Source organism: Gavia stellata, chromosome 10, assembly GCF_030936135.1.
Source record: "Gavia stellata isolate bGavSte3 chromosome 10, bGavSte3.hap2, whole genome shotgun sequence".
In the NCBI taxonomy this organism is placed as follows: domain Eukaryota; kingdom Metazoa; phylum Chordata; class Aves; order Gaviiformes; family Gaviidae; genus Gavia; species Gavia stellata.
In genome coordinates, this window is record NC_082603.1 from 23771399 (window position 1) to 23796652 (window position 25254).

General features: G+C 52.4%; 1 protein-coding gene across 2 annotated transcripts; it reads right to left on the reverse strand.

Annotated features, from left to right (window-relative positions):
• Window positions 1–84: 84 nt before the first annotated feature.
• ELOVL1 (ELOVL fatty acid elongase 1) lies at window positions 85–14887 on the reverse strand. 2 transcript variants are annotated; one of them, XM_059821857.1, is made up of 8 exons: window positions 14870–14887; window positions 3820–3881; window positions 3189–3379; window positions 2941–3021; window positions 2676–2732; window positions 2237–2342; window positions 1940–2076; window positions 85–1534 (listed from the first exon to the last, which is right to left on the reverse strand). In XM_059821857.1, exons 2-8 carry the CDS (start codon window positions 3863–3865, stop codon window positions 1280–1282), a joined length of 873 nt encoding a protein of 290 aa, XP_059677840.1. In that variant the 5' UTR covers window positions 3866–3881; window positions 14870–14887; the 3' UTR covers window positions 85–1279. The 2 variants fall into 2 exon arrangements, with proteins under 2 accessions (XP_059677840.1, XP_059677838.1); XM_059821855.1 differs by lacking the exon at window positions 14870–14887 and adding an exon at window positions 10064–10080.
• Between the last annotated feature and the right edge of the window lie 10367 nt (window positions 14888–25254).

The window sequence follows — 25254 nt, forward strand, 5'->3', positions numbered from 1 at the left end:
ACACTGGGCAGGACCAAGCACCTGGAACAGCTTCTGAGCACAGCAAGCCAGGAAAACAAGACAGCAGAGCCATTTCTCCTTCTGTCTGTTTATTTGTGATAGAAGAGCAGCCCAATCTGACAGGGCCTGGCTCCTTCACCTCATCATCAAGGCCATCAGCATGGTTTTGGTTACAGCCAGAGCAGGTGATGGGCACCAGGCCCAGGAGAGCTGCTGCACTGCCCTGCTGTAAGGCAGAGTACACCTTCACCCAGGCCCAGTCAGATCCACAGAGGCAAGAGGTGCTCACTGTTACACCATAGCAGGGCACACTACAACCACCCTCTGCTGTACTCACACTGGGCCAGAGCAGGGCTGGTCCCAAGCAGGAGCACCCAGGAGCTGATTCTAGGGGCAATTATTGCTCAAGTCTTGAGTTTGCAGGAATGGAAGTGGTCCAAGGCTGAGCTTGGCCTCCCCCACTCTGGAGCAAGCCACCAGCTGCCATACAGGATCAGGTAAGTGTGGCTAAAGCACACACCAAGCACCCAGCCCAGGCACAGAAAGGCAAGGCAACCTGGGCTTACTGTGCAGGGGAGGCATTTCAGGCTGTCACAACCCCTGCTACATACTAGGCACAGGGCATGTGTACTGTACTGGGCAGGTCTGGGCCCTTGAGTCCCATATGCACTGCCCCTACATTCTCCACAGCCATGCCTGAGCACAGATACACCAGAGCAGGACCCCCCACCTGGGCACACACGGACCAGAAGGGACATGCAGCACTGTGGCATGGAACAAAGTGGCACAACGCATGGTAGAGCAGGAGCACTCACACTTGAGCTGGCAGTGGCAAGCAGCCAGGGACAAGTCTGCTCATCCACACAGGCTCTGATGAGACAGGGAAGAGGAGAGGGCACCAGGACAGGGACCAGTCTCTTCTTTTGGTCCTACTCAGAAGGAAATGGCCCCCAGGCAGAAGGGCCAGATGTAGGCACTTGGGGGAAGTTCCTTTGGAAACACTGGAATGGGACTGCAGCCTCACAGCTGTGATGCAGGCAGCTGCCTCTCTGCTCAGCAACCCTGAGAAACAGCACAAGCCCTCCCAGGAGCAGGAGAAGTTGCCCATGGCTGCTCAGAGCAGAGGGGCTGGGCATGCAGACAGAGGACCGCAGGGCTGGGCACAGGGGTACAACAGTCTGTAGGCACTTGACTTGGCTAGTGGCACCCAGGAGCAGGGGAACAGGTCCCAGCTGCCTCTGCCCCGGGGCTCTCATTGGCTCTGGGAGGGCCTTGCCCTCTAGTTGGCTTTGACCTTGCCGTTGGTGACAGTGCCATTCTCATGGATGCTGCTACCATTGTGCTGCGCTGCTTGCTCAGCCACCCTGGGCAACCGTTTGCCCTTGGTGTAGGACTGGTACCAGAAGTTGGAGAAGAGGATGAAGAAGATGGTCCCATAAATCCAGATGAGGTGGATGAAGATGGGGAACTGGTACTGGCAGCTGGGCATGAAGTAATACTGGGAGATGTGGACGGAGACAATCACGAACTGTGCCTGGGAGCAAGGCAGAGCAGGGACAAGTTATTCATGGGAGCAGGGTCAGGGATCCCACTAAAGACCTTCTTTCTAAGTGAAACCAGTAAGCTTCTTTCCCACTCCGAAGTAGACATCCTTATGGTGAGGCACATTCAGCAGCAGCTGAAGGAGGCAGGCACAAGTCTCAAGACAGCATACGCCTCTCACCCTCCCAAAACAGCTGCAGCCCAGGGGCAGCAGGCTGAGCAGCACCCATGCACTAACCAGGCTGGTAGGGCTATCAGAAGCCCACAGTGGGCCAGAGCTGCTAGAAACCCAGAGCGAGAGGCTGCAGAAGAGACAGCTACCGCTGCTGGCTGCACCTTTCATAAGTACAAGGGCTGGCCTACCCCCCACATGCTCTGTTCCACAGCACAGACTCACCAGCTGGATGGCCGTGATGTGCTTCTTCCACCACAGGTACTTCTGAAAGGCAGGTCCTGCTGCTGAGAGCCCATAGTAGAAGTACATGACAACGTGCACCATGGAATTGATCATGGCATGGAATGAGCCCATTCCCCCTGTTAAGACAGATTTTCATTAGCATAAGTCAATCCTCCACAGCAATTAGCACTACAAGGAGCTCCTAGGAGATCAGCAGAGCCAAAAAACCCTTCTCAGCATGCTGGGGCTAACCCCACCCTTTCCCCAAGCTGTGCACCCAGACAGTTTTCATCTTACCTGGACCAAACCTTGCTCCCCACCACCAGCTCCAAGGCAGAACAGAGTGGTGGAAGAGGTGCAGGAATGTGACCTGTTCATTCTTCTTCCGCAGGACAAAGATAACCTGCAATGAGAGCCCAACAGCATCAAGGACCTGCAGCCTTGGGAGCAGCTAGAGCAGGCTGGGCCACTAATTCACAGTGTCTGATCTCAGTGATGCTTCCCCCCCCTCCTCCAAGCTCACTGCCACCACACATTAGGTCACCCCACAGCTTCCAGAGCTCTAACATGCCAAGAGTGGCCTCTGCAATAGCCCAGAGTGGCCTCCTTGGCAGTGATGCCAGACAGAAGCACTGCCAGGTCAGACTGGAAGGGCTGAAGAAAGCACCCACACCAAGTACACTGGGCCCCAACTCCCTGCCCAGCAAGAAGTGACAAGGCCTCCTCAGTAACTCACCGTGTCCGTCAGTTCAATGAACTTGGAGAAGACAAAGAGCCAAGCAACACTGACCATCTGTAACAAAACAGGTTAACATTAGAGACCCACCTCAGCCTGAACATGCCCAGTGACCAAGGGTCTCCATACAGTAACCCTGGGGTGAAACCAACAGACAGGGACTGCAAGCCCTCTGCCTCAGGAGAGGCAGGTAGCTGTGACCTTACTGTCCAAACACAAGCACTAAAGGCCATCCCCACTTATTGGGAGATGGATGAGAACTCACCCTGAGGGCCTTGGGGTCCTGTGAGAAGTCCACAGGGTCACATCGCCAGGTGTACCCAGTAAGCCACCCTGCCATCAGAAACTGCAACAAGAGCATCATCAGGATTAAGCCCAACACATCACCCACTGCACTTCCCAAGCCCTGTGCAGAAGGGCCAGGAACAGCCTGTAAAAAGGCTCCCCATCACCCACACCGCCTGCATGGACTGCTTTATATGTGCCAAACAAAGCCTACTGCAAACAACTTACCTCATAGACTATGTAAAGTGAGAGTCCCACCAGAAAGAAGTTATATAGCACCATGAACTTCTTCAGGTTTAAAGGCTTCCTGTTGGCCATTAGCCGGGGACCCAAGGATAGCACGAAGTAGACATATGCCAGAAGGATGCCCATCACAAGGAACGGGGACTGCATCAGTGGATAATCAGCAATGCGGGGGTCTGCAGAAAGAGTCAAGGTGCAGGGCAATTAGCATCCTCACCCCAATCTAGTGCCAGCAATGCTAATGCCAGAGTGGAGGCAAGGACATGGCAATCCTGTTCTCCTAGGACAGGAGTGCAGGGGGACCCAGTCTGGGAGCAGAGGCTGGTAAAGCCAGCCAAACTCTGTAAGGTAAAGCCTGAAGCCACGCTGCAGGGCAGCCTGGAGACCCTCTGCCCAAGAGGGCAGAAGTGCCCCAAAAAGGGCTTGCACAGGCACTGAGGCAAGATAACCTCCTAATGGGCAGCCCAAAAACCCCAGAGCTGCATCTACATCAGGGTAGAGGCAGGATGCAGCTAGACCCAGACTGCTTCAGCAATGACAGACCACCCCCCTGTGCTTGTGGCAGTAAGGCACATAGTGCCACCTGCCCTGCAGCTGGGCAGAGCCAAACACCCACCTGCTTTCTTCATGAAGTCCTGATACATGGTCACAATCCCCTCCATGGTGGTGGCAGTATCTCTGTGAAGAGGAAGGGCAGATCAAGCAGCTGTTTTCCCAAGAGGGCAGCCTGCAGAGCACAGCCCTGCAGATCAGCAAATTTTAAGCAGAGCTTCAGAGATACAGTCATGTGTATCTGGCCAGCATGGCTCTCAGCTGATTACACACGAGCATCCAAAATTCCAGCTGAGCCATATGCTCCCCACTTCTCCTCACTGAGCCTGGCCTGCTCTCCCCAGCTCTGCTGACAACCCCACCATCCACCACCAGCAGCCCTTCCAAGCCAGCTAGGCAAGCTTCCAACCTCAGCACTGTATCTCCAGCCCCTTAGTCTTGCTCTTGCTGTACAGGCTCCAAACTTTATCATCCACAACAACCATGATACTGCCACCAACTTTGCTACCCACGCCCACCCAGCACACTGGTCTGCCTGACCCTGGTGCAAGGTCTCCAAGGAGAGCTGGCCTGCACTCTCTATAGAGCACTGCCTTTATGATCAGGTTTTGGCTCCTGCCCACTGATCACCAGAGAAGCAACACAGCATCACTGGCAGACCCGCTGCATGAGGAAGGAAAGCCATCAGTTCAGAAACAAACACCAGTTTCTGATCTCCAAGTTCCTGGTTTCACATCCTTGCACAAAACCCTCCTGACAAGAGCTACCACCCCATAACACAGCACCTCAGGCTCGGTGCATCCTACTTGGCAATGACATTTCCACTACCCTTCCCAACAGGGGACAGTATCCCCAGTTAGGGGACAAAGCCGCAGAAGGATATAAGGCTGCAGGGAGAAGGACTGGCACTCCCTACAGTTGCTCAGCCTCACTATGAGCATACACCAGACAGGAATCCAGACAGATGCTCCCCAGAAGAGCAGGAAGGGCCCAGGCTCTTGCTGCTGCAGGCACGTTTGAAACACCCTCACCCAGCTCCCTGTGCTTCCCAATCTCTCCCCAGCCGACAGGACACCAGAGCAGCAGGAAGGAGGCAGAGCAGAGGCCCAGCCTCACCTGACTCACCCACCTGCGAGGGAGGCATTCCCCAGAGCTGCTACCAGACCAAGACCTGTGCTACCAAGAAGGTGCACAGGAATCACTGTCCACACACACGCCTGAGGAAATGGGTCCACAGCCCAGTCCCCCCAGGAGGTTTATCACCACTGCCACCAGGAAGCACACAGCCTCTCCCAGACCAGCAGCTGAGAGGCTGAAGCCAGAGTAACATTCTCCCCAGTAAGGTCCCAGCTGGGAGTATCCAGCAGCCACTGACACCTCAAGCACTCACCAGCCAGCACCAACATTGCTCCTTCAGCTTCGCTGCAAGAGGAAGAGCTCAGCAAAGTGCTCTTTGCTTTAGCTGGGACCCAGGCAGGAGAGCAGCTGACACTCACTACCTGTGCAGTGCTACCAAGCACCTACATGACAGGCTTCACTGGCAGCAATTTTCACAGGGGCCTGGCACACACCAGTCTGGCTCATCATTCTCTGTAGATCACTTTAGTGCAGCAACAGTGCTAGCTCTGTGCCTGCCCAGTCATACCCTGTGTGTTCCTCTAAATGGGTGAATGCCACCCAACCTCTCTGCAACAGCAGTGGGATAGAACAGGTCTCCCCCTTCACCCCCGCACCCCAAAGTACCCATTCCTCCAAGGCGAGCTCCAGAGCAGCCTGCACAGCCACACACGCCAGGGACAGAGCCCGAGAAGTTTTGCTGTGCTTTAGAAAGCAAAGAAGGTGGTTCCTCATGCCAACTTGGTGGCAGCTGCAGCAATAGAGCAAAGCCCACTCAGGACTGATCCCCACGCCTCAGGGACACTAGCAGCAGAACAGATGCTCACCTTCCCAACCCAAGGTTTCAAAAGGTTTAATAGCAAGTAATACTCACTTGTAGTACCACCGTGATACAAATAATATTTAAGGTCCTGAGCACTGCCAAGATTATCCACTCTCCACATGCAGAGGCCAGAAAAGCATAGCAGGAACTATAGTATCCTTGAGAGCCACTCAAGGCTCCAGCTGTAGAAAACACAGTAAGTACAAGTCCAGAAAGCTGCTGAGCTTTATGTTGCTTTAATGGCTAAGTGCAAGCTCCAAACTTGTCTGTCTAGTTTCAACTTTCAACCACTACATCCAGCTACACCTTTATTTGCTAGATTGAGGAGCCCTCAAGAGTTAGTTCCCAGCACAGGTACCTGACTATTCAAGCTCTGTGTTTATCTTATCAAGCTGAATGAGTCAGCTTTACTACAGGTCCAGGGCAGAGACAAAACTCCTGCAGAGCACTTGCCTATTTTGGGCAGGCTAGGATGAGAAGATCATATCAGTTGCCCAGGAGCTCAGAGCTACATCTCACACTGCAGGGAAACACTTGAGCTCAGGCACTACAGATTACTTCACTGACACTGATGCCAGCAAGTCTCCAGCACCACTGTCCAGCTAGGACCCCAGCTCAAAACAATTCAGGGTCCCAGGACACCGGACACTTGGGTGAGAAGACTCGCACTGCAGTTTTGCCCTGACAGAGCTGCTGAAGGCTGCACAGAGCATACAACAGACAAGGGTCACCCTGGTAGCAGCCCTGAACCCAGACAACTATCCCCCCAAGCAGTGGGAAAAGCCCACTTCAACCCAGCATTAGCACAGAAGTCCCCACCAGTGTGAACAGCAACAAGTCCCTCTTATTGCTGTGCGTTGTGAAGCACCTCCAGCACTCCTACAGCCATATGTGCCGCAGGGAGAGGGGAGGCATTGAACTTGTCCTGAGCATGGGGTCTGGGCAAGCACTAGGACTTCTACCAAGGCAGAACTAGCAGAATTATGCTACAGGCCTTTATGAAAAGAACCTATGCATTTTCCACAGCTTCCCTAAGCAGAACATCCTGCTGCATTCAGTTAACAGAGCAACCACATCTCCAAGGAATCCCCCAAGGTATTAGGATCTCTGCAAGGCCTGATATCCACACTGGCATGCTACATGGTCCTGCATTAGGCAGAAGCTGAAGTGTGCCTTGCTCAGTGAGCAGATGCAGGTATGTCTCACCCTCCTCTGTCTCCCAAGGCACAGCCACTGGCCTTAGGGTGTCAGCAGTTGAGCTGCAAAGGGGGAGTTGTAGAGCAGCCCCAGCATTACCTTCACTAAGCAGGAGGATGCAAAGTGCACTGGCCTGCCTGAGCCATAAAGGCTCCATGCCAGCCCTTCTGCTGCAGGCAGGGGTTTTCCAGCACAGAGCAGCAAGTGTCTGGGAACCTGAACTCACTCCTGCCATTTCCTCTGTGCATAAACACCAGCACTTGATGTCCCTCTGCACTTTGAGAGAGGTTTGCCACACAGCCAAGCATCCGCTCTTACTGCCCTCCATGCTCCACTGCACATCACACACTGTAGGCGCTTACAGCTCAGTAGTTGGTACCTGTCTGCTCTGCGCAGGGGAGACGCTGTTCTTTGACTCCCCCTGGATCCTGATCCTCTTGGGCAAGGAATTGGGAAGAGATGGGGAACCCAAAGCTGAGCCTTGAACAGCTGAAGAGAAGTCAAGCAAACAGGTCCAAGCATCCCAAAGCACCAGGAACCCTAGGGGCCCAAACACACCCTGCACAATACCTCGAGACCTTGCAACACATCTCCCTCCACTTCTCACCCTGTTGGGTGTCACTTCCCCATCTCAGCAAGAAAGTTCCCACTATTTGCAAGCCAGAGTACCAGGCCACATTCTGCCCCAGTAACCAACATCAAGGATTAGATACTTGCTTACACCAAGCAATGTGTAGACTGCGTATTTCCAACAAGCTATACAGCTAATTAGTGCAACTTCAGCAAGAACAGCAAGGCCCTTTATAACCAGCCCAAGAGCAGTCAGAGCACAGCACTGTGAACCACAACACTGACAGAGACCAGAGCTCAACCCAGTTAGTTTTGTTAACAGCCTCGCAGTGTGCATCTCTCCCCACACAGCAGCCATCTGCAAGCAACAGACTCAGCCCCAGCCATCCAACACTCCTACCCCATCAGCATTAGAGTCAGAAATCAGTCCTGTAATAAGTGAGAAAGCAAGCCACCCTAATCTCCCCACTAGTTTAATTACAGGCAGCACCAAAACAGTCTGGTCGGTGGCCACAGCACTGCCACCCCAGGGAGAGCTGGCACAGGGCCCTTGCTGAACTGGCTAAAGCAGGCCAGGCCTGGCCCCTGTGGGGCTCCCAAGGGAGCAGCAACCCTCAAAGGTCAGGAGATAACCAGTTGGCCAGAGATCAAACCAACCCTCACCCCTGACCTACAAGCTGGTAGCAAGGCTTGCTGCCTGATGCAGCTCTGAGCTCCACAGCCTCTCAGGAAGACAGATCTTCCTCCCCCAGCTCCTCACCATAGCCCCCACCCAGCTTCCTGGAGCTCTAGAAAGTCATTGCAGGGTCCAGCAAGGCTGGCACACAGCTCCATGCGCCCAGGGAGCATGTTTCCCAGCAGAGCTATGGGGACCCATGGTTCAGAAGCATCTGTCAGCAGCAGCTGTTGCTGTGGAAGAGCAGGACTGACCAACCCGGGGTCTGGTGGCCCCAGACCAGGCAGAGACAGGGCTGCACACGCCACACATTGAGGCTGGCACCTCAAACCATCACCAAGAGCTGTCAGTCACAGCTCCAGGAGAAGCCTTCTTGAGTTTACGCACAAGTGAATCCAGCAAGACAAGGAGCACAAAATCATGTAGGCAAGGGGGAGAAGGAGTCTGGCCAGCAGCAGCAGCACCCTGTTCTTACGAATTCTGCAGTGGGATCACTCCAAGACTGAAATTTGCCATGAAGCAGAGAAAACTGGATTTGGATCTCCTGCTGCTGCTCTGTGCCCAGGTGAAAGGGAGTGGGGCCTGTAACTAGCCAGTGCACACTCGCTTCACACACAGCATCTTGGGATACCAGCTCAAGCATGTGCAGCAGAGAGCACTCAACAGGAGAGCTGTATTCAAGTACACCTGCATTACTGGTAACAATTTCAACCATCTTACTGAAGATTCAGTTAAGGCACTGTTGTCCACATGCTACTAAAGCCATGTTTTTCCCCCCCAAGAGAAAAATTACAGCCTAAAGAGATGCCTGTGCACCAGCTTACAGGGCACACAAGACCAGTCTGGCAGCAGAGCACAAGCCGCTATGTTTCAAGTGTGGGAAGTCATACCAGCAGATTAGGGCAGAGCAGGAAAATAGAGCTCTCCTGCTCTGGCGTTTTGGCTCTGAGGAGTCAGGACAGGCTCTCTGATCAGAGTTTGATGAGATCTAGTCCCAGAACTCTCAGCTCACAACATAGCATGAAGTTTCCCTGTAGACTTTGTAGTTAACACCACCAGGTAAGTTTTCCTACTTGAATCACATCTATTTGTCACTTCCTGTGGCTCAGCTATTTCATGCTGAATGTCAAAGGACATGGCTAACAGCCTGGTACCATCTGCTCTGCATCAGCATACTTTGAAGTCAGTATAGGAGGACTGTGTTCACAGAGAAGGGATGCAAACTCTCAAAGCCTTGATATGTAACAGCTCTTGCAAGAGCTACCATTGCAGCTGGTGCAGGAGTCATGCCGGCTGGGTGCTGTTCCTGGCACACTGGCTCCAAGTGGCAGGAAGTGACCTGTCTGAAGTTGAGGAGTTTCCCCATCTTCACCAAGTGTGTGTTAATACCCTACCACTATCTCATGCAGTGGCTGTGAAACCCTGAGGCCTTTGGATAGCATCCTATAAACAGAGACTAAGCTCTCCCCTTCCCATGCTCACTGGAAGCAGGGAGAGCAAGAGGAGACTCCCAGATTAGCAGGCAGACTCTGCAGAGCCTGGGCAGTCTGTGGCACCCCGCAAGCTTTCAGGGGAAGGAACAATCCCATTGCAATAGGGTACTGGTAACCTTCTACAAAAAAGGCAGGTAATCAGACTTCAAGGTCCCACAACAGCATACATTGCAGTAAAAGGTCTATATGCACAGCACACTTTTTTCTTTTTAGGGACAGGACCTCCCCAAGCTGATCAGGCAAGCTGTTAGAGTAGGCTTACTCCTTATCACATGCAACACTGGTGCCTGCATATTCAGGGCACTGGTATCAGTACAGATGACAGCAGCTGGGGAAAAAGCAGGGAAAAGGCAACATTAGGCAGCAAGTCTGACACAGCAAGGAACAAAGGGGTAAAAAAGTGAAGGAAAAAAAGAAACAGAGGGTGAGATACCTTATTTTCCACTTCTGGAGGTGTTTCCTTTCTGAGCTAACCACACTGAGCTGTGTCCACTCCCTCATGCAGCACCAGGTGAGAGGGAAGGAAGTAGAGATGGCTGGGCTCCCTCTCTGAAGTGATGGCAACCAGCAGCCCCTCAGGGTGCATGGGAGAGCACTCGGGAAGGACAGAACTAGGCAGGCTACAGAGGAGGACAGGCAGGGTTAGACCAAGCAGGGCTGGCTCCTGACTCCTGCTTCTAGATACAGGTCAAGACTTCCAAAGCCCTCCAGCAGAGGAACACAGAGTACCTCTATCTGGAGATGGGACAGACAGTACCAAAGCATTCATCTCCGGTTTTAATCATTATGCAAGTGCCTCACTACAAGGCTTCACTTCTGTTCTCACAGCACTGTCTATAATCATTACACAGTAATGATTGCTGTGCCCTGCCCCATCCAGGCCTGTGCATTAATTAGACAGGCACACCAAGACAAGACAGACATTAGAAGTCTACAAGTCAAGATGCAGAAAGGAAAGACTCCTGAAATCCCTCCAACAGTTCTGTCTGGACCAGTCAAGAAGGCCAAGTGTGAACCCAGAGCCACTTCTCATTGAGACAAAGGGTCACTGCCTGGAACTCACTAGACATCTGCTTTGGACCCGCCTACCCTCTGCACCAAGAAGGCAGTCCAGTCACACAACCACCTTCTGACAAGGAAAGGGATATTCACTGGCAATACTAGAGATGCCAGAGACTCCAGCAACACAGCAGAAGCACCACAGATCCTAATAGGTCTAAGGCTTAATAGATACCACCTTTAAAAGTGTTCACAGCCCTCCACACACACACAAAAAAGAAGCATTACGTCTTATTATCTCCACGCAGGTGTAGATGGACCACTCAAAGCCAGGGCTGTTCCTCCTACTGCTGGTCCTGTACAGACAGGGAAAGCCTCTTAGGGTTAAGTAGAAGCAGCATGATATATAATTCTGTATGTATACAGAGCAAATCTATTAACAAACCATGAGAGCACACTAGCTGATCTGATCCACAAGGTAAGAGCACTCCTTGCAGCCAAGGCTGGAGAACTTGCTGCACAGTGACAGCTAACCACCTTGATCCATCCCACAGGGAAGAATGAACCAGAAATTAAATAGCCCGTGAGACCCTAAGGGAAATCAAGAACCATCAGACCTGCTTACCACCTCCACCAGCCCCAAGCCACTGAAGTCTCAGATAGCATCCAGACACAGGTCTGCTGGTGGGGAGCTGGCTGTGGCAGCTGCAACCTGTCATCTCTGAGTAACAGCAGTCCCACAACTCCTGCAGGGAAGTGCCCTGGCTCCTGGGGACTGGCTCCTCCCTGCAGGAGCCCAGGCTGCCTCACCTGTTTGACTGGCAAGAACCAGACTTTCCAGCCCAGTACTCCCACCATCTGACAGCCAGGAGGGCACATGCTAGCACAAATCCAATACAAAAGTACAGAAAAGCACAGAAGATCTCTTGGGCCATCACAGGCACCACTCCCAATATCTCCTGTAAGCTTCTTCCTAAAGGAAGGATCTCAGCCTGAGCATTGATTGTGCCGTAACCCCAGTAGAAAAGGAGAAAGCATTCATCCGCAACCTTCAAGGACAGCATCAAGGCAAGCATGCAGCAATGCACCTGCTTCTGACACCAGCTTCAGAGCTTCCTGGGGATACAAAGCTTTTCTCCACCAGGAAAAAAAGGAGACACTATGCACCTTGAATAAACTCACTTATTTTCACCTCCAAAACATGGTGTGAGACACCTTCAGTGTTTTTACTCTCCTAGCCTCAGTTTTAACAGTGCTTTCTCTCATATTACATTTCTGCCCTGAAGGACCATATAATCCCCCTCCCACCTAACAGACTTTCAGGAAACAGATGAGAATAAAAGGCAGGGCAGGACTGCAGAGGCCCAGGCTGTGTGGGTGGCATGGCTTAACCCCCACAGCGAGATGCAGCAAGAAGATGCTGCAACAGCTGGCTTCATGCTACTTCTCAAACAAACAGGCTGCCAGCAGCAGCTCACACCCAAGATCTAGAGGGGCTTCCTAAGAAAGAGATAAGACACAGCAGTCTCAGTCAAGCCCCAAGGGCTCGCCCAACTGTTTGACTCTCTAAACCATCCTCAAGAAGCTGCCCAGCAGGTCTGATGGGAAGGTCAGCGCCATCCAGCTAGGAATCTGCCCTGGCTGCATTCTGGCAAAAGAGAAGGTGGTCAATTTGGGGCAGCACAGCAGGATGGACGCACTGCTGCACAGGTAATCCCAGCCTCCGAGAGCAGAAGAGATGCTCTGAGGGAATGCACTAGCAGGGAAAGTGCCCAGTGTTATTCCACACTGCTTACCGAGTGTAGGAAAGGGCATTCGCCTCACTTCTTCCTGCTCTTAGGACTCCAGAACCAAGGTGGTCAGTTATGGGGAAAGCACCTGACAGCCCCCCTGTGAGAAACAGCCAGGCACTGAGGCATACAGACTGCCACCCCCAAAGCCTCCCCTCATGTTGCAATGCCTGTGCATTTGTGCTGTCTCATTTAGCCTGTTGCTGAGATCAAAAAGAAGCAGCTTTCCTAACTGCCTCTTCATTAGAGGAGAGGAACAGGCCCACATGAGAGACCTACAGACCAAATCCGGTACTGCCTGTGGAAGGTCAGATGAGCATTTGGTCATAGTTACTAAACCTGCAGTCGCCAGTTGCCCAGCCAGTGCAGACCCCTGTATGACCAGAGACCAGTCTGAGGTGAGCTTGCAGCCAGGCTACTGCTGCCACCAGGAGGGTGACAGAGACCTCCTCCCACCGGCGTTCCAGAGCGAGGGCCAGAGGGAGGCCAAGCACCTACACGAGCTGGCACTCAAAGCTAACATTGTGTTGCAGCAGCGGGGGAGGCCTGGTACTGCCACCCTGCCTGGAGGAGGAGGGAAGAGCCATCTCAATGGTACATTGATGCTGAGAGCTGTGTAGGAGAAAGCTCTCCAGATGCCGAGCAGCCAGCACCACTGCCGGAGGCTGCTCTCGCCCTGCTGCAGTGAAGCCCCAGCAGACCACAGCCCTCCTCAGCTGTTCAACAACCCCGCAGCTTTCAGCCAGGGCAGCGCCCAGCAGCCGCACCCGGACGGAGGGTGTCAGGGAGCCAAGGGCAGTCGGGGTCGCGGCGCAGCGCCCCGCACGGGCCGTACTCCCACCCCCAGCCAGGCGGCTCCAGCACAGGCCCCCAGCCCCGCATCCCGCTGCTGGCTGGGGGGAGCCCTTAGCCCCGCAGCGACCCCCTCCCGCCGCCCCCCCGGCCGGGAGCGGGAAGCGCGGGCGGCTCCCGGCACGGCCGCGGGGTGGGGCGCCGCCGGGGCCTACCGCCGCTCCGGGCCCCGGAAGCGCGGTGCCGCGGCCCGGCCGAGCGCCGGCACTGCCGCCAACAGCGCCTGGTACGGCCGGGCCCGGAGCCGCCGCCCGGCTGGGGCTGTGGGGAAAGGCCAGTGCGTGACGCCCCGGCGGCTGCTGGCCCCGGGGAGGCTCCGCACCGCCGCCGAGGTGACTGGGGGGGGGTTAAGCCACCGTCCAGCGAGCCACAGCCTGCCCTGCTGCAGGGGCAGGCCGAGACCAGCCACAGCAGCTGCCCCCAGCCCCACCAGAAGCACCAACACAGCGATGCCGATCCCCTTCCCTTAAGTTGTGCAGCCACCAGCTCTTGACCCGGAGAGGAAACAAACCCCTGGCTCAGGGCCTGTCTCTACCAGCGGCAGGGAGGCAGCCCCGGCACAGCCACGACCCTGTCCCCAGCACAGCTGCCAAAGACCTGCCAGGCCAGGATGTTTGTGCCCTGGCACACAACCAGCAAGGAGAGACAGTCTTTCCCCCTCGCAGGCTGGGAAAGCATCCCAAGCACCACACCAAGACAGTACAGAGGGGACAGCTCTGGCATACGACTGCCCCAAAGGAGGGCTGCGGGAAAGGAATTACACCCTTCCCTGGGCACCCCGGAGGGTGCTCTGGGCAGCAGCACCAGGCTGTGAGCCGGGGGCTCTGGGGAGCACTGCAGCTCCTCACACTGTCAGGATCCAGCTGCTCTTAAAAATCACTTCTACAACCCAACTTGGACTCCGCTTATCTTCCTCCTTCTGACACAGGCAGGTTTCCACACCGCTGGCCTGTCACAAGGATCCACACTGCTATTATAGTTATCCCTCCCTCCAGGGGGTGACAGCCTCCACTAGCGCCTTCCTGCCTGGTGGCAGCCGCACCCAGCCTCACCACCTGCCAAGGGCATGTCGCAACACCCATCCCGCCCATCAGGCCACAGCCTCCCCAGACTCATCCCACCACCACTTTAGTGAGGTGGATGGCACCCGCCTCCTCTCGTGCCCCAGAGCATGCTGGTGACAGGGACACAGACACACACGAGCCTCCTCCGGCCTCTTCCACCCCTGCAGGCTGTTTAGCAGGTGCCAAGCCAGCACACGGCCTCACCGGCAGCACCCACCATCCCTGGCAGGCAAAGCTTCAATCCCAAAGTAGCTAAACCCCACTAAGGCCTCAGCACTCCCCTACTCTGCAACAACCTTCAGCAAACAGCCCCAAAAGCCCTTCCAGCAGACACCAACAGCAAACCCCAACCCACCACCAGGCTCAGACACCTCCCCCCAAGCCCCCCCAAAAATCCAAAAGGAGCCCTGGGAAAGACCAGGCACCCCCAGCCCAGCCCCACCAGTCAGGGCTGGACGCCGGACCCAGCACCCACCGCCCCGGTGAGGTTTCCCCGCTCCGCATGCAGCACCCCCCGCGGCCACACACACTCACCACCGACCGCGCCCCGCTCTGCCCGCCACCACCGCTACCCCCGCCCTTAAATAGAGCTGCCGACCCCCCCGCCGCTGCCCATTGGCCTCGGGGAAGAGCTCCGCCCTCCGGGGCGGAGCTCTCCACTCGAGACCAATCGGCGCTAGCGCCGCGGCCCGCCCATCCGTAGCCACGCCCACGCCAGCAGCGCCTCAGGGGCCGGGGCTGCGCAGGGCCGTGGCATTTTGGGGGGGGCGGCGGTGGGTTTTGGGATGGGTTTAGCTGATTTTTAGGGGCAAGGCAGCTGTCTGGGGAGGCCGAGGGCGTGGAGGCGCAGCAACAGGAGGGCAAAAATGGAAAATGGCTGGAAAAAGGCTGCGGGTTTGGGCAGGGCCTGAGTGGGGTGTGGAGGGTTGGCTCGAGGTTGGTGGTGAGGGCATGAGGGAAATGGCCGAAAGACAGCCCTGGCATCGCTCTCACACCCTCTGTTTTCTCTGGTGCTCGGGAGGTGGAGCCGGTCCTGTCACAGTCCAATGCCATCTCGACATCTATTTCAAACGGGAGTCCCAGTCCTCCTGCGGCTTCCCACAGGGTGGTCGCGGTCCACCCCAGGAGGCAAAGCAGCAGCATGGTTGGCAGAGAGGCCACGCGAAGCCTGGGTCATCATCTAAAGCCAAGGCACAGCATCCTGGTCACTCACAGGTGGTGGCGCACACACCTTCACAAGAGCTCTATGTCAACGGGAGGCCCTTGGCTTGGATGGTTTAGATGGACTCTTCCAGTCTTACACTTTCAGGAAACAACGACCTACAGATCAATAAACAAGTGGCACATATACTCATTTTTTTTCCCAGTGACACCACAACAGCTACTGCAAGCATTTGGAAACACAGGATAGAAGGACACTCCAGAGACATTAAGCCTGACTGCATGTTGTTTCCAGCACCACTTCATCCTGTGCTGTCTTCACAGATTTAGGAAGCTTCATCTTAAAAAGTGGCTGGGCTTTGACTCACACTCATCTGATCTGAAGGCAGTTTCAGAATTCACTATTTTAATTGTTAGGAATCATCTTCTCATTTCCAGCTTAATTTGATGCACAGTCAGTTAATATCCATTTGTTCCTGTGCCAGCATTGTCTTTTATCTCACATAGGTCCTTGCCTTGGTATTTATGCTCCAATGTATTTATAGGCAGCAGTCATCTCCCTCTCAGCCATTACATGGAAGACTAAACAAGTTTTTCCAGCATTTTCTTACTAGCCAGCCTGTCCCTGCAGCTAATGCCATGGTAACTCTTCTGGCTGTGTTGCTGTTCAAGTTCCCTCTCCTGAAGCCAGGTGACCAGGAGTGAAGGAGTGGTCACAGACTTGGTGCGCAGCTGGTGAGAATTCCCTCTCTGTATACAGCCAGGGCTGCATTTGCCCTTCTCAGTCCCACTTTGCAGTGACAGCTCAGAGTCACTGTAGCCAGTTACTCCTGTAACTCCTCTTCTTGCAGTTCACAAAGTCTCCCAAATGAAGTAAAGAACTGCACTCCTGGTGACTTTCAAGCCTTTTTTTGGTGGCATTCCTTTACTTTCCCCTACAGTACGAATGCACCACAACATTCTGATTTCATCGGATTACACCTAATATTTGTGCCACTCCTTAAGGAAATCAATTTATAAGAATGTCCACAAAGTACCTCAGTAGTGACCTTCTGCGTGTTGTGGTATTCTCCCTTTCACCAGGCTCTGCTTTCATCTTGACTTTAACCACTCCTTCCCGCATGAAATTGCTCCAGTATCTACCAAGGTTCCCAGTTGGTCTCAAGGTTCCCACCTGCTTCCCTGGAGTTCACACAGGGCCTACAGCTTTACAGAAAGGTTTTCTTAACTATCAGGTTAGTCAGACAAAGTAGACTATATTTTATCCCACTTTCCATTTCCTGTCCATGTGCTATGTTACTCTTTAATTGAATACTATTAACATCAGACTGGCAGGCCTGCAGCTGTCTGGATCACTCTTTCTCCCTTGTTAAGTATAGGCATCAGTCTTGTTTGCTATTCTTCACTTCTTTTTCTTTTTTGTCCTCCTTTTATTTTGCACCATTACACTATTTTTAGTTGATCCATGGTCCAATTCAGTGGAAATCTTGCTATGTTGTTTGTCATGAAATGAGACATCACCAGTGGATGCCTTCACACTCCCTCGTAGATAATTTCCTACCTTGTATCCCACATCTCATAGTTTTCTCCAAGCATTCCTTCTCTCCTCTGGATCCACCCTTGCTGGAAGGCTTGTCAGGCTCTAACAATGAGCCCCAAATTGCACAGCCCAGCCTCTTCCTGCTATTGGAATAAATTTCCAGGTCACTGTCTTCTCCTGCTCTGAATACAATTTCTTTCTCTTCTCTCTCAGGCCTGGATTCTACTTCCCTGTTGTGTCTGCTGTCTCCACCATTATTCCTGTGTGGTATTTGTTATTTAGTTTTTCCCTTGCTACCACATCTTCTGTTTCTCTCCTTAATTCTCCAATACATCAAATATATTTTTCCATTTTATTTCTCCTCTATTAGTTGTTTTTTCTTTTCACACTCACTTGCTTTGATGGGTCACCTTTGTCTGCATGTCTGCCTTTTTTTACTTCTCATGCTCAGCAGGTGTCTGCAGTTCTTCGGTGTCCCCCCTTCCCACCACGTCCCTGGAGCTCCAGCAGCCTGGGCAGGAGCTGCAGGCGGTGCGAGGACCCTGGTCTGCCGGAGCACCCTGGCTGTGGGCGAGTGGATACAGCGCAGTGCTGGCCCAGTTACAGCTGGCTGGGGAGGTGATGCAGAGTCTCCTCCTAACCCTTGGGGACAGGCCTCCAGCAAGGACTTGACTAATCTGATGCATGTTTTGGATCTGGGCTTCTGCCTTCCAGCCTCTTTGGAAGCAGGGTAGCACGAGCACATGAAGCAAAGAAAATCCCCCAAAAATAAGGGAGATGAGGGTGAGGGAGACAAGGCCAGAATGATGTGACCCATTGTATAGAGCCTGATGTTCCCAAAGTGTCTGGAGAGAGACTTTTATAAATGGATAATCTTCTGCTTCCATCTTGAATCCTGCCTCTGTGACCTGAAATCTGGGAGAGAAGCTGTTTGCAGCCAGCCAAGCGCGTCGCTCTGACTGCAGTCTGGACACCCGAACCAGAGATGATTGTGTCACATGCCTGGACAAGGGTGTCCTTCCTGCACCAACCACTCCTGCAGCTGGCAAAGTCCTACAGGTCATTAACTCTTCATCTGCAGTTCAGGAAATAACCTGGCTATTGTGCTTTTGGTCGCAGCAGCCAGGGCTGCACCAGGCTCCAGTTTGGGAGAACTTAAGCTCCTTCCTCCATTGCTTATCCTGGAGAACAGCACACCATTTCCACTGTAGCTTTAGTGAGGGTCTTGCTGATCCTTCTCAACATGGAGATCCAATCAGATGGAGGTGGGTGTGAGTCTCTGCACTCCTCCTTTCCATTGTTCCCTCCACCAGTTCTTGTCTTCTGCTTTCTCCTTGCTTCTTGCAGAGCCAGGTGCACCTCTCTTTCTCCTTGTTGCTCTGTTTTGGTGCAAAAAACAGGTGTGCACTAATGTAACCTGCTAAAGGCACAAAGATGGAAGCCATCATCAGTGCAGAGGATTATCGGACAGGAAGGTCTGGAGGAACTAAGCAATGAAAAAGAAATGAAGTTCAATGAAAGTTTATGACCTTAGGGATTAGTAACGATAATTTCTTCAACATGTGATGAGAGATGCTGGTGCAGTTTTTCAGTATTGCAACTTTTCTGGTGCTAGTCAAGAAGAGCGGCTTAGGATCACCATGCAGCTGGGTGGGAAAAAGGGGTGTTTCAGCCCCTCCAGGTGCTAAGTTTCTGAGTTTTTATGGCAGAGATAGAAATTATCAAAATCCTGGCTTTCTGGGGAACCAAAATATCTTTTTGATCATGTCTGATTTATATAGTAAGTTTATATTCTCTTATTCACTGAATTTATAACTATGATTTTTTTTTTTAAATACTGAAAAATTGAATCAGGAGCTTTTTATGTGGCAAAAACATTTACATTATTCAACTTGAAAAATCTAAAAGATAATAAAAAACCCAAAAAATTTAGTGAAATTAAACACATGTGCACTTGGCCCTGTAATTTTTCAGTAATGTATTTGACGTACATAGTTAGCAAATTCACCTACCTTACTACACTTGTGGAGTGAAAAGAGGATTTCCAGATCCTCCCATCCTTTTCTTTTTAATCCTGAAAAGCCAGCGATTTTGCATGTGATCAGATAAAAACACTGAATGTAAATTGGCTCTCTAATGTTGTTTAACCCTTCTCCCTTTCTACCAAGGCTGGACCCTAAAGCACTATCAACCGCACATCATTGCTGCACACCTTCTCTGTGACTCCGTGCTGACAACCGCAAAACATCCAAGAAATGCTCCTACACCACCTCTGTCTATACTGAGAAACTAAAACAAGGCTTTCATGGCCACTAAAAGTGGAGACAGATGACAATACTCTGAGCCTGAAGGACCATTAAATGCCGTAATGTCAGTCTTCGATTTCAATAAATGGAGATGGGCAGATGGGCCATGCCCGACCACGCATGCTTTGCAAAGCTCAGGTTGATGTGCTGTCTCCTTCCATGGTTGATATCAACATTAAGTGACTCATCTCGTGCAAAATTTTGTCTGTTGTTTATGCTGATTACATCATGCTGGCAGTAAAGGCCAATTACCCCATAGCTGTCAGTGTTGCCCTCTTCCCCTTCAGCCAGAACAAATACCTTCAGTCCTGGAATCCGAAGTCCCCAGAAGCCCCTCAAGGTACCAGGAAACAACTCACAATGTTCCTGTAGCCAGCAGGCATGAAATGACCCCACTGAAATCCCTGCTGTATCATGATACTCTAGTTTTACTTTAAAACATCACCTGGAAAAAGGCATACATACCATGAGATAAAAGGGAAGGTAGAAGAAACATCACCCAGAAGCTTGCAGGCACCGGGGTGGTACACTGGAACACAGATGCTTTGATGGCAGACTTTCACCCTGGTGTATTTAATTGCTGGAATTTGCCTGCCAGCTGGGGTGGGCAACACGCATGATTGCAGTTTCCTGTTGAGATGAGAATTCTTTATCAGCTGCATAAAAGCCAGCAGCCTCTCCAGCATGAGCCCTGACACCCACCTCCATAGGCTGGCAACATCACCCCGGCAATGTGTGACACCCTGGGGTCCTCCACAGACATGACAGAAGTTTCAGCCCACTCTGGACCTGCTAAAGCATCCCCATTTGTTCCTGTGGCCTATAGGATAATCTTAAGGAATAACGGTGCTTGTTCCAAATCCACACAAATCCTGGATGGGGAACAGGCAGCAGAGCCATGGGTGGAGCAAGGCACCCGAGGAGACTAAAAGCCTGGAGAAGCCCATTCTTCAGTGCCTCTGCATGGCAGCAGGTGCAGCAAGGCCAGCTCAAGGCCCAGAACAGACTGGTAGGAGGTTGGAAAGGGTCAGGAGGTTTGGGGACTTCAACACATGCAGCACAACAGGAGTCCTTGGTAACCAGCGCAAGCATTTGTGACTGTCCACATGCAGTGTGCTGTGGTAAAAGACCACGGCAGCTCTGCGAGCTCTGTCTCTGGTAGTGACCTGAAAACTGCCTTCTCAGGGAGCTTTCAAGGCTGTCTCATGGGCACATGCTCCTGAAGAGAGAAAATGCAAGTGATAGGAAAGCCCTGGTCCTGCTCATCCCCAGAATCTTCCTTCCCATCTGAAGCCATTTCATTTTATCTCTGTGATTTAGAGCCCACAGGAGTTGATCGGCTCTGGGAACCTGTCCCAGATTGCCTGGAGCCTGAGAGAGCAGCTTGGGGAAGCCAGGTGACTTCTCCACCCCTGGCAGGCAGTTGGGATTACAGTCACATTTGGTGACTTGACACCCACATGCCACGCTCCACAACTGTGTCCCAGGGCTGCCCTCCTAATGCGTGGTGCAGCGGCGTCATGCAGCTCCATGGAATGAACAAAGCCAGAAGAAAAACCCCTCCCAAGTGCTCCAGGCTTTGCTGGAGACTCCTGGGAAGACTTTGCCTTGACCTGAAGTGGCCACAGAGTCCTGAGCAGAGGCTGCCCAGGCCAGGTGTCCCAGGTGCTGCACCTCAGCCGTGGGGCAGCAGGGGCTGTGGGCAGGCACTCGTGCAAGCTGCCAGGCATCAGGCTGAGCACACTGCTGGTCACTTTGCAGGGACTAAGCCACAGAAAGGACATTGTCAGAGCGGAGGATTGTTCTGGGAGAGCAGGCCACACAAAGAGGGATTGTTCTGCTGTGAAATGAGGCCGTGTTTCAGCTTCAGCCGGGGCTGGGTTTTGCCTGCCGGTCCAGGCTGCAGGCTGGCAGGGGATGCTGCCTGCTCCCCAGTGGCTGCCATCCTCCCAGGCCTGCCTGGCATCTTCTCGGCTTCTGAGGTTCTCCACTGGCACAGTCAGCAGCACAGTGCGTGGGGAGGAAAAGGAAATTGAGGGGTAAGAGAACTCATGGCAGGTGCTGCCGTGGGCTCTGGCACCTGCCTGGCAGGTCCAAGGGGCACAAGGGTAGGGGAGAGCAGCAGTGGGGCAGCTCCCACAGTGAGGGGCTGCAGTGTTTCTCCCAGATAACCAGGAGCAACCGTCCACCCTTGAAGGGAAAGATATAACCAGGAGGAAAAGAGAGATATGCAGTAAACTGCTCCAAGATAGTGGGCAGAGAATGTAGTGGCCTCCTTTCTGCAAATACTCACCTCTCCAAAAAGTGTTGTTGATGGTGAAATGTCACAAGCCTCCTTGGATGCCCTCATGCCTGCACTGTGTATGGGGACAAGCATCTTGCACTCAAGCTCCAGAAAGATACAGCAGGGAGCACAGGACACGAAGAAGCAAAGGAGAGGGAGCTGCATGCTCAAAGTGCGGGCTAGAGCATTCCCATTAATTCCTTTTTTTTTTATTCCCTATGTAAGTGAATACAAATGGCTAAGAACGATGGTGGGCGCACCCACAAAGGCTTTGTGTGAGTTATTTCTGGCTCTGCAGCTTCGGCAGCCCAGCTCCTCCTGCCCGCAGACCCATACTGCCCAGCTCCCTGCCCAGCCCTGAGCTCTGCAGCGTGGGGCTGCACTTGATGTGTGCTCCCCCAGAGCCCCACGCAATCAAGTCACAACCTGGTGCATTGTTCCACTGACTGGAGAAAACAGGCTGCGCTACGATGATGATGATGATGTCTGTGGCTGTTTCTATCACTGTGATGGCCATGGGAACCTAAATATACAAAAAAGCCAAAGTTACGGCTTCTCGGACCCACTTATGTAGAATGCATTTCTCAGGAGGGATACAAACTGGTCCTGCATCAGCTACTGCCATTGGCTCTTTAGGCAGTGCTTTGAAGTCCTGCCATGCTGCTGCAGCAGAGCAGGAGGCAAGAGCCATTTGTCCCATCCCATATAGCAGGATCCTGACTTCAGTACTGCATCAGTACCAAAAATAAACTCCACGTAAACATCCACTGCACACTTCAAAGCCCAGTTCCCGCGGGAGCAGCACACCTCCGTGCTGCATGCCAGGGCGGGCAGAGCACAGGACTGGCACATGACAGCGGGAGACAGACACATTCCACCAAGGCCACCTGGAAATAAGCACAGAAGGGGGAGGTCTGGGTTCAGAAGAGGAACATCCTGGGAAACACTGCAGATTCAGAATAACACCCACAGAGAGCAATGATGCCCCTTTGGCCCAAAGCATGGCCAGCAAACACTCAATGAAAGAAATAATGCAAAAGTACCCTGGGGCACAGTCTTTACTCAGAGGAAAGGAGCTGCCATGCCAAGCGGGACCTTAGCACGACTGCTAATTCAGTGCAGAAACTGCTTGGACATGATGGTAGCAAAGGGAGAAGCCTTACGGCAAGTGGGTAAATCAGTGACAGAATCTGAGCAGCAGTGAGAAGATAGCCACAGCAGGAACCACAGCTCTTGATCCCCCGACTTTGGAAAATATGCATCTCATTCAGAAAAATACATACAGTAATTTCCTTTCTTTAAAAAACACACACATAAAAAAAAAAAAGTCAAAAGCTGCTCCTTCAGAGGAGTCAGCCAGCACACTTTGCATTACCTTATGTGCTTCCTCATGTACCAGGTTACCCCTGAGCAAATTGCAGGTTTTCATTAATTTCCAAGTGCAGGTTTTCACCAAGGCAATGTTCATGGATCCAGCCAAAGAGCTATGGTATCATAAGGACAATAAATAAACTGTGGAGTCACAGCAGCCTGAACTATTTTTATGGCATATATTACAAATACATCCAAACTTCCTCTCAAGTGTGTACTTTTACTATGACAGCATCTATGTGAGGTACAAAGTGGCAACATTTTACTTCTAAGACAGAGGAAGATTTATTGCATTCAGTTGGAAGGAGGAGCTCCATGGGATTTTTCCAAAGCACCTGTGTATTCATTTGTAGGCACCAGCTGTCATGTAGACACGCTCTGGCTCTCCTGGAGCCACCAAGCTCACGGGGGGAGCCCAGGGCAAAGCGGAGAGCCAACCTGGGGTTTCTGCTTCTACCACTCGGCTGTTTTCGCTCCGTTTGTGCCTTTGACTTTCAAGCAGTTCCTGAGCTTTTCAATGGCTGGTTCAGAGGCACATTTTGCTGCTGTTTCCATGTGTTTATCTCTCCTCTGAGCTGCAGGTGAAGCTGCTTTGGGAGCGATGCAGATGCAAAACTTGGCTTACTGCCTTTGGCAGCACATGCCCCATTATGTTGCTTCTTAGCATAAAAAAGTGCTCAGGCTCCCTCAGTCCAACCACCAGAAGACTTCTCCTTTGGTCCCAGACATTTCTGTCAGAAAGGTGCCATCCTAGCAGGAGGATGGAAGGCAGCCCCCCAGCCCACACTGAGACCCTGTCTTCCTACCTTAGCTGTGGTACAGAGAGTGGAGAACTGCAGAGGTTCCCCTCCCTCAGCTGTCTCCCTGATCTCGGTCACATCTCTGCTCACACCTTATGTACTTCACCTCCACTGTAAAGGGTCAGTGACACCCACTTAAAAAATCTGTAGGTTAAAAAGCCAAACAAAAATGTTATGTTTTTCTTTTTTAAACAAAAGAAGACACCTGTGTGCACATCTCCGCTTGGGGACGGGACAAGAGAACAAACACGCGTCAGATGTTAGTTGTGCTGATCAGCGGATGCAGAGAGATACAGGGAAGTGGTGGCACCACGCCAAGCTTCATGGCTTCCAGAGGCAAGCCGGCCCAGGGCAGCAGCAGGACAGGCTGTGTGCACCACCCAGCACGGCTGTATGCACGATACGGGCTGGGAACGGTGGGACTGCGGATAGCTGGGCAGGAAGGAAAGGCAATAAATATCTTGCTCCTGCTTTTGGGAGGAAGCCAGATGAAGCATTCCTGTCACGAGGGTGAGATGCTTTCCACTCTAACAGTAACTCAGGAACATGTTAAACAACAGTTGCATAAAGTGAATGTTAAAAACTCAGCAGTCTAGGTATCCTGCATCTCAAAATATAAAAAAAAATAACAATCTGGTTTTAAAAATCCAAACGATTAATGCTAACATTCAGTAAGACAAGGAAGCCTGGAGAAGCTCCAGAGAACAAGCAAGCTGATGTTATGCCAGCATTTTAAAAAAGTAAACAGGATGGCCTTGTAAACAGGTGTGTCTATTCAACAGTCATCCCATGCAAAGTAGTAACCAAAAAATATGTGATCGTATTGATAGACTTAAAGCAGAGAAATATAAATACCAATCATCAGGGATTACAGACAATAAACCTGTCAAACTAACATGATAATTTTTGTGGCACTGTATACTCTTAAATATTGGAGAGCAAGCGTGTGCGATCAAGGAACAAAAGCGCCGGTGACCTGGCCAAGCGTGAGGCAGCAGAGGAGATTCTCCCTGGGGAGAATTAGCACCGAGGATGTGTTTCTAGCAGGGAGTGCTAAATAGCGTAAAGCTGATGACCTGGAAGGAAACAAAGTCATGATGGGTAAAGCATGCTGTCCTGGGAGCCAAGGGCATGTCAGCGATCTGGAGACCTTGGGATCCCTGGGGCAGCGGGGCTACGTGGCGAAAGGTGTCGATCCTCTGCACTAGAGCCTGACTGGTACCGAGGGGGAGCTTGGGGAGCCAGAACAAACCAGTGTCCATGCTCTCCATCACAATCCCACACCTGAGCTGGGGCCCAGACAATGCGACAGTGCCTGCCGTGCCGGGGCTGAGCCTCCTCCCTGCCAAAATTATCCTACTAGGAAGAGACTAGTTCAAAAAGGGATTGGATGAGGCAGGGAAAAAAACCCTGAGGGCTCAGCGTGGCAGCACATCCCATGCTCGAGGGGAGAGTGT